The 9810-nt window shown below is 40.2% G+C and overlaps 1 protein-coding gene across 1 annotated transcript; it reads left to right on the top strand.

The window, feature by feature from the left end:
- Window positions 1-2476: 2476 nt before the first annotated feature.
- LOC308564047 (olfactory receptor 1J4-like) lies at window positions 2477-3527 on the top strand (the record flags this gene model as incomplete). Its single annotated transcript, XM_081151757.1, has 1 exon — window positions 2477-3527. Exon 1 carries the CDS (start codon window positions 2541-2543, stop codon window positions 3525-3527), a length of 987 nt encoding a protein of 328 aa, XP_081007883.1. The 5' UTR covers window positions 2477-2540.
- Between the last annotated feature and the right edge of the window lie 6283 nt (window positions 3528-9810).

Here is a 9810-nt window from a genome sequence, read left to right as displayed (position 1 = left end):
GACTGAATAGGCTTAACTGCCCCATGCTGACTGCCTCCCCCAGGAAGGGGATGGACAGAAGGAGGGGAAGCCTGCCTCTCAGGAACAGGAGGGTGTGTGCTGCTTGTAGTGAGTGTGTAGCTGGGTGTGCATATGTGCTGTTGGTGTCTGTTTCTTGTAAGATTTTGAATTGTGTGTGGCCTTGTGTGTTTTTGGTGACACGTGTGTATAGTGTTTGAGTTATGTATATGTGGTGAGTTTGGTGTTTACCAGGTGTGTCATGAGGCAGGTGTGTTGATGTGCATGCATTGTGTATTTGTGGGTGAGTGGTCCACCATTGTGTGTTGTGTGTATGTCTCACTTTGTGTGTTACTTATGGCTTGAATGTATATATATGAGTTTTTATGAGCTGATCCACATATTGGCTGTCCTTCCTTTAGGACAGGGATGTGGTCACAGGAGACTGGAATCCTCAAATCAGCAGTGTATGTATGTGTGTGTATGTGTGTTTGTGGGTGTCTGATCAGCATCCTTGACCTCTAGTAACCTACTTTTGAGGCACCATTAGTTGAGATAGCGACACTCTAAACAATTCCCTGTTTCTGAAACAAATCTGCTCTCATTTTCATGTACCTGAGTGTAACTGAGTCACTCAGAATTTTTCAACCCCTTCTTTACTTTTATAAAAAATCCTAGACAAAAAATAAACTCCCGGCATCGTGCTGTGTGCAGATATTGGGCAGAATCACCATCATATAACAATGAGACCTTGGGAAAGTTACTTCAATTTTTGGCCTCAATTTCCACATTTCTAAAATGGAAAGAATTACACTTGTTTTGTGAATCTTAGAGGCTCTTAGTAATGGTTATTATATAACTAAAGTTAATGTATCTGAGAATCTATTGTCAGTTAAAAGTATATAAATATGAGGAAACGAAATTATGTAGGAAGAGTATTATGAATTTTGGACAACTCTGGGTCCTCACAGCTCTAAAATAATACATTGTGCTTGGCTCCCCCAAGAAAGAAAAGGGTAGTTTCCATGTGTAATGGTTAAAAGCATGGGTTCTGATCACACAGACATATTAGACTGAACCCCATGAAGTAGCTAATACTTGGTGATTTTTAACTTACAGAAAACGATAATACATATATATCCAGCTATGTACATTACATATCACATATATTACAGTTACAGATATACACGTGTGTGTGTGTGCCATTCTGTCCTCTACTGTACTGCTGTATGCCTACAGATTTTGTTATTTATGTTTCTATTTCTTAAAAGCTAAAATAGGTGAAAGAACACGAATTCTTAGTGCAGCTGTGAAGAGGTTTTAAAATCTAGGAATGGCCCTGATGGACGTGGCTCAGTGGTTAAGTGTTGACCTAGGATCCAGGAGATCGCGGTTCGATTACCAGTGAGGGCACATGCCCGCGCTGCCGGCTCAATCCCCAGTCGGGGCAATGCAGGAGGCAGCTGATCAGTGACTCTCTCATCATAGATGTTTCAACTCTCTCCCTCTCCCTTTCTCTCTCTGAAATCAATAAAATATATAAATAACTAAACAAACTCCAGAATGTACGTAGGTAAAGTCCCTACCCCAGCACCCAAATGTTCAACTAAATGCTCAGCATTATTATGAAAGATAGTTTGTGGACTATTCTGGTTTTGGAGCTATTCTGGCATCAAGTGGCTTTAAATGGCCACCCATTTCTAGAGTGTCCCTGAGTTTACAGCTGTGGGTCAATGGGACCCGGCAGGTTCACAGGAGGAGTGTGACAATGCTCCAACAACTTGGCATTGGAATCTCATGTTACTTTAAGGCAGGAAAAACTAATACCAGTTTGCAGGGCTCATTTTCTATCTGCCACAGGAAATTATTATGGTTTGGCTCTGGCCTGGTGTAGAAATTATCCCTCCAAGCTCATTAAGATCTAATCTCATAGAAGTGGGGACGTTGGCTTTGCTTGTCACTGCTGCTTCTCAGTCCTTTGTTGTGGTCCCGACACAGACTCAATGTTCAAAAATAATTGCCTTAGCGGGTTTGGCCCAATAGTTAGAGCTTCTCTGCCCGTGGACTGAAGGATCTCGGGTTCCATTCCAGTCAAGGACAGGTACCTCAGTTGCAAGCTCCTTTCCTGGCCCTGGTCCAGCACGAGTGGGAGGGAACCAATAGATGTGCCTCTCTCACATCCATGTTTCTCTTTCTCTCTCCCTTCCACTCTCTCTAAAAGCAGTGGAAAAAATAGCCTCGGGTGAGGATTAAAATAATAATGATGATAATAATAATAATAATGATCACTGACACAGCAAACACCCTAATGCTTCTGTCCAATGACGTCCTGTTGGCTGCTTTAGGGGTGCAATGATTGCTGGAATCAGACAGGAATAGATGGAAGGTGCACAACTCCACAGGTGTGAGAAATTAATAGGAGTGTAGTTAAAATTCATGTTTTCCCTGAAGAATTACAGTGTGAGATGTGATAGTCCTGATTGTCCTTTCTAGGTTCCTGAGACCCCCAAATCTTCTTCATCCCCCGCAGACAGAGGAGTAGCATGAGGCCTGAGAACCAGAGCAGCGTGTCCGAGTTCCTCCTCCTGGGGCTCCCCATCCAGCCAGGGCAGCAGGGCGTGTTCTTCACCCTGTTCCTGGGCATGTACCTGACCACGGTGCTGGGCAACCTGCTCATCATCCTGCTCATCAGGCTGGACTCTCGCCTGCACACGCCTATGTACTTCTTCCTCAGCCACTTGGCCCTCTCTGACACTTTTCTCTCCTCTGTCACTGTCCCAAAGATGCTCAGGAACATGCAGACTCAGCAACAATCCATCTCCTATGTGGGATGCATTACTCAGCTGTATTTTTTCATACTTTTTGGTTCTCTTGATAATTTCCTTCTGGCAGTGATGGCATATGACAGGTATGTGGCCATCTGTCACCCTCTGCACTACACCACCATCATGAGGAAGGGGCTTTGCACACTACTGGTGGCTGGCTCCTGGATGGTTGCCTGTTTTCATGCTCTTTTTCATGCCCTAGTCTTGGTCCGACTGTCATTCTGTGCTGACAATACCATCATGCACTTCTTCTGTGACCTCACTGTGCTCCTGAAGCTGAGCTGCTCTGACATCTCCCTCAATATGCTGGTCATCTTCACCGAGGGAGGAATGCTTTACATCCTGCCTTTGGGTACTGTTTTGGGCTCATATATCCGCATAGGGGCCATCATCCTGAGGGTCCCCTCCACTAAGAGACTCTTTAAAGCCTTTTCCACCTGTGGCTCCCACCTCTTTGTGGTGTCTTTATACTATGGGACACTTGCAGGTGTTTACTTTCTCTCCTCTTCCTGGGATTCCAAGGACATAGCTGCTTCGCTCATGTATGCGGTAGTCACCCCCATGCTGAACCCCTTCATCTACAGCCTGAGGAACAGAGATATGAAACAGGCCCTAGAACTGTGTGTCCATAGGGTTAAGTTCTTTAAGCGGCAACCACTAAATCCTCTTGTTGCAGTCAGGAGCACGGTGAGATATTTCTCCTAAAGTTACTGTTTGGTTGACAGGTTCATATAACTTTCACAGAATATGCGTTCTGTCGTCATCTATAAGTATTGTTAATATGTCAACGTGGTCAAGTTTGCTACTTGGATTGTTAATAATTCTTTATTCCCAATTAATATTTTTCACTTGTTCATCATCTCTTATAAGTTATATGCAAAGTCTTATGCAAAACGCGATCCAGAATTGTAGCAGTGAGTGAGTCCTTCTCTCCTCTGAGACATGCCAGCTGCTGCCTATGTATTTTTAGACGATGTTATTGGGGACACACTGATTCAGAATCATGATCTGTTCCTGGGGAACTTTCTTTTTTTTTTTTTTGAATTGATTCTTTTATGCTGGCTCATACTGGCCTCCAGCCCATTATGTGCATCTTTTCCCTACTCACAATCAATGACATCATGCTGGCAGACTGCAATCAGCCATGATAATAATTACACTATGAAAATTGGCATGTGCTACAAAGCAAGACTTTGTAAAAAGAGAGACTCTTTAAAAATGCATTAAACAGCACACAACTCACATGGGTCCTACCTTAACACCTCATCTTCTTCTTTAGTATAAATACTTTATAGCTAAATCTATAGATATAAATACCTATACAGATATAGATATATAAGTATAGATAAAGATACAGATAGAGATATTGATACTAGTATAGTATAGGTAGTAAAGGTGCCCCCTTTCTGTGGTTAGTGTTTACATGGTATTTTTTCTATCACTTTAAACTTTTCTATGTCTTTATATCTGTGAGGTGTCCATCGGTAACAGTGTAAAGTTCAATTTTGCTCTTTTTATGTAGAGCAACCATTATATTTCTGGAGAATTTTATCTATTGACATCTAATGTAATCATAATATATCTAAATTTATATTTTGCATATTACCATGTTTTTTATTTGATACATCTATTTCACACATATTCTCTCTTGTCTTCCTCCCTTTTGATTAAATATATATATTTTATTCCATTGCCCCTTTATTTACTTATTGATCATAAATTATTATTTATAATTCTTTTACATACTATATGTAGAGATTACTTCTTCCTCTTTAATTTTTAAGTGTAGTTTAATATTCAAAATGTGGTATTTACCATTTTTGCCACTGGAGGTATATAATTCAGTGGCATTTAGGACACTCATCACCAATATCTCATTCTAGGGCCCCTAAAGAAAACTCTTTAGAACATCAATGCAATTGAGTGTTTTGCAACTGTGAAAAAAATGACAAAGATATCTGTGAATCACCCTACCTCACTTCAAATTATACTACAGAGCTATGATAATCAAAACAGCATGGTATTGGCACAGAAACAGACACACAGATCAGTGAAACAGAATAGAGAGCTCAGATATAAAACCACATGTATATGGGCAGATATTTTTTGACAAAGGAGCCAGAAACACACAATGAAGTAAAGATAGTCTCTTCAATAAATGGTGCTGGAAAACCTGGAAAGCCACATGCAAAAGAATGAAAATGGATTACAGTTTGTCCCCGTGTACAAAAGTGAATTGAAAATGGATCAAAGACCTAAATGTGAGACCTGAAACAGTAAGTTACATAGAAGAAAACATAGGTACCAAACTTATGGACCTTGGTCATATAGAACATTTTATGAACTTGACCCCAAACACAAGGGAAATAAAGGCAAAAATAAATTACTAGGACTGTATCAAACTAAAAAATTTCTGCACAGCAAAAGAAACTGATAACAAAACAGTCAGCCATCCAGATGGGAGATGATATTTGCAAACAGTAGCTCTAACGAAGGTTTAGTTTCCAAAATATATAAAAAACTCAACACCAAAGAAACAAACAACCCAATCAAAAAGTGGGCAGAGAACCTGAACACACCTCTCCCAAGAAGACATACGAACAGCCGATAGATATATGATAAGATGCTTGACCTCACTAGCAATTAGGGAAATGCAAATCAAAACTACAATGAGATAGCACCTCACACCTGCTAGAGTGGCTATTATTAATAAGACAAGCAATAACAAGGGTTGGAGAGGTTGGAGAGAAAAGGGAACCCTCATTCGCGGCTGGTGGGAATGTAGACGGGTACAGCCACTATAGAAAACAGTATGGAGGCTCCTCAAAAAATTAAGAATAGAGCTACCATACCACCCAGCAATTCTTCTCCTGGGTATACACCTGAAAAACTTGAAAACATTTATTCGCAAAGATATACGCAATCCTATGTTCATTGCAGCATTATTCACAGTGGCCAGGATATGGAGACAACCAAACTGTCCTTCAATAGATGACTAAATAAAGATGTGGTACATGTATACAATGGAATACTAGTCAGCCATAAGAAAGAATGAAATACTGCCATTCCTAACAACATGGATGGACCTGGAGACTATCATGCTAAGTGAAATAAGTCAGAAAAAGCTAAGAACCATGTGATTTCACTCATATGTGGGATATAAAACTGAAATTCCTGGACACAAATAGCAGTGTAGTGGCTGCCAGAGGGAAGGAGGTGGTGAGATGGGGGGTAAAGGGGGTCTTAATATATGGTGAAGGGAGAAGATGTGATTTTGCGCGGTGGGCACACAGAGCAATATACAGATCTTGTAACAAAGAAACCCACACCTGAAACCTATATGTTCATATTAACCATTGTTGCACCCCAAAATTTAATAAAGTGTTATAAAAAAAAGATATTTGTGAATCAATATGGAGAAATATTAGAACATAATGTTTAAAAAAAGCACATGTATAAAAGAGAATTTATAGCATGCTAATTTTTATTTAAAAAGAAGGGAAATAAAATATTCATATCTCTGTCAATTTGACCATAATCAACACAGGAAGTAGTTAAGATCTGGCTGGAAACAGCCCAAGTGCCCATCTGTAAATGAGTGAATAAAAAACTGTTATACATTTACACAATGGAATACTACTCAGTCATAAAAAAGAAGAAAACCTTACCTTTTGAGACACTATGGAAAGACCTGGAAATTATTATGCTAAATGAAAGAAGCCAGTCAGAGAGACAAATACCATATTATCTCATTTATACGTGGAATCTAATGAACAGAGTAATTTATTTATTTTTTAATTAATTTATTTATTTTAAATATATCTTTATTGATTTCAGAGAGAGGAAAGGAGAGGGAGAGAGAGAGACAGAAACATCAATGATGAGAGAGTCATTGATAGAGCCTGCAACCCAGGCATGTGCCCTGACCGGGAATCGAACCCCGATTGCCTGGATCCTAGGTCGATGCTCAACCGCTGAGCCACGCCCGGCCGGGCTGAACAGGGATTTAAAAAACAAAATAGAAACAGAAGCATAAATACATAGAGTACACTGGCAGCTGTTGGGGGGAGTAAGGAGGGCTGGGTGAAAAATGGTGAAGGAATACAGCAAGGAAAAATATATGTATGACACACAGATATGGACAACAGTATGGTGACTGCCAGAGGGAAAGTAGGTTGGGGAGAGACAGAAGTGAACAAAGGGGGTACCAATGACTTTGGGTGTGAACACAAGGTGCAGTATGCAGATGATATTTTATTGACTTGTACATTTGAAAATTATATGGTTTTATTCACCAATGTCACCAAAAAAAATTCAATAAAAAAGAAACTAATGAGATTGTTTACCTACAGGAGGAGAGCAGAAGAGATGGGGAGATGAGTATAGTTAGTTGTCTAGTTTTGACTATGCTGTCTTTTGCCATGAAAAAATAAATAGAAGAGGTGGTGAGTAAAGCAAAAAAGAAGAAAACAAATCCAATGAACCCAACTTTATTTCAAATGAGCACCATAATTAGACTAAAGGAGAAAATACAATAAGTGACCTAAGTAATTCTTGAACCCAGAATTATGTCTAAATCTCTCACAATAAAAACAAATAAACTGAGAAAAAAGTGTTAAGCTGTAGTCAGTGTGTCACGACAGTGGTGTAAGCTCAAGATTCTGAAACAACTCACCATGTATCCAAAGATTCAGCAAATATGTGAACATTGAGCAAAAGGGAGAGTCTCCTCAATCTCAGGAAAGGAGCTATGGACACAGGAAAGGAGAGGCTGGAAAGGGCTCTGTGATGTCAAACTAGAACTGGAGATATCAATTCAACTCATGGGTTATTGCAATTTATAGTCATATATCAACATCTATACTGTTCCCATCCCCCAGTCTTCCTGTACAGATCCTCACACACATGCTGTGGGCCAACATTCCTTTAGTTTGTTAGTTTCTAGTTTTTCTTTCTTGTCTTTCTTTTATATATATTTCCTAGTTGGTGTCTCTGAGATCACCTAGAATCCTTGTCGGCAATAAACACACCCAAAGATTAAAAATAAATAACAATGATAAAGGATTATCACTCAGGGAATAACTATCCATGAGTCCATCATGACATAAATGAATAAATAAAAAACTAGTGAGTGGGGAACAGGAGTAAGTTCCTTCTTATAGGAGAATACAACTAATAAATGTAAAAGAAATGATAGAATTAGCAGAATCACTATTTGGCCTCCACATTTAAAATAATTTTCCCATATAAGAATCACCAATGCATGTCAAATATAGTGAGTGAAGTTTTAATAAAGGAAAAGTTATGTTTATATCGTATCAAGATATCCACCCAAATGATACCTATTAATTACAAGGTTAAAATAGTAACTTTAAGAAAATACTAACTTTCCAGGAGGGAACCAGGCACATACCACCATAGCCAATTTCAGGGTGGGGCAAAAGAAGGTTACAGTTGTTTTTATAAAAAAATCATACAATAATTAATAAATAATACAAGAATAACCTGCATTTGTGTACTTACAAGAGGAAACCTACCTTTGTTTCATCCTGTAGATAATTTTTAGCACTTTTGTGTATCTTTAAATTCATTTCAAAATAAAAAGTTGAAAAAACCCTTTTCCCAGCTGGAATAATGCCCAAGAAGAAAGGAGTCCAGGGCATCACTGGAATCAGGGGCAGTGTCCTCTTAGACTTCAGTCCCTCTGGCTTTTGGACACACAGCTCCACAAAGAGCAGTCAGAAATTAGCTAGAAGCTCGGGGACTTTGTTTCAGTGTCTCATTAGTAACTAAGAGTTATTTTTGGACTCATCTCTCTGGAGCTGAATAAGGAAAATAAAAGTCTGTAGAAGTGCCAAGGCCACGGATATTTCTTCCCTGTGTGTAGATATTAGGCCTCTTGAAGAAAACCAGAGGACATAAGCAACAGTCTGGAGCAGAAGGTGTCTGAACTCACCAATGACCAGCACAGGTGAGAGAAGCTGGAAATATGCAGTTGGCGATGGAGCTGCCTATGTGCTAGTGGGTTTATGTATGAGACTGTGTCCATGGCTGTGTGTGTGTCTGCATGTACTGTGTATGCCTGCGTATGTGATATTTGATAGTTGACGGTGTGTGCCTGCTATGTATCCTACTCACAGCCCTGTTTAAACACCAAGTAGACCAAGTTATCAGCCTCCTGGCGTGTGGTTAGAGACTCCTGATTCATGTCTGTGATCATAAATACAAGCATCACAGCTGAGCACTGGGAGTGAGATTGTCCCTGATGCTGGGCAAGATGATGTCAGCCTCACAAGGAACCAAGGTCAGGTCAGAGAGGGCTCAGGCCTCTGCTCAGCTGCATGTGCTGCTGCACGTGGGAGCTGTGTCTGTGGGTGACACACTCATGTGTGAGTGGTAAGGTGTGTTGTGTTTTTTCTGTATGTTACCATTTGTGTGTGAGCACGTGCCTGGGGTGTTGGTGCTGGTTTAATGACTGTGCTTGGGCTTGAATAGGCTTAACTGCCCCATGCTGAACTGCCTCCCCAGGAAGGGGATGGACAGAGGTGGGGAAGCCTGCCTCTCGGGAACAGGAGGATGTGTGCTGCTTGTTGTGGTGTGTGGCTGGGTGTGCATGTGTGTTGTTGGTGGGTGTTTCTTGTGAGAGTTTGAATTGTGTGTGGCTTTGTGTGTTTTTGGTAACATGTGTATATAGTGTTTGAGTTATGTATATGTGGTTAGTATGTGGTGAGTTGAGTGCTTACCAGGTGTGTCATGAGTCAGGTGTGTTGATGTGCATTGTGAGTGTGTTTGTGGGTGAGTGGTTCATCAACGAGTGTTGGGCATGTCTCACTTTGTGTGCTAACTATGATGTGCATGTATGTATATGAGTATTTTTGAGCTGAACCTCATATTGGTTATCCTCCTCTTAGGATAACTAAATTCTCAAATCAGCAGTTTGTGTGTGTGTGTGAGAGAGAGAGAGTGTGTCTGATCTGCATCTATGACC

This window comes from Miniopterus schreibersii (assembly GCF_964146895.1).
Source record: "Miniopterus schreibersii genome assembly, chromosome: 11".
NCBI classification, from domain to species: Eukaryota; Metazoa; Chordata; class Mammalia; order Chiroptera; family Miniopteridae; genus Miniopterus; species Miniopterus schreibersii.
This window is presented reverse-complemented; position numbering and strand designations above follow the sequence as displayed.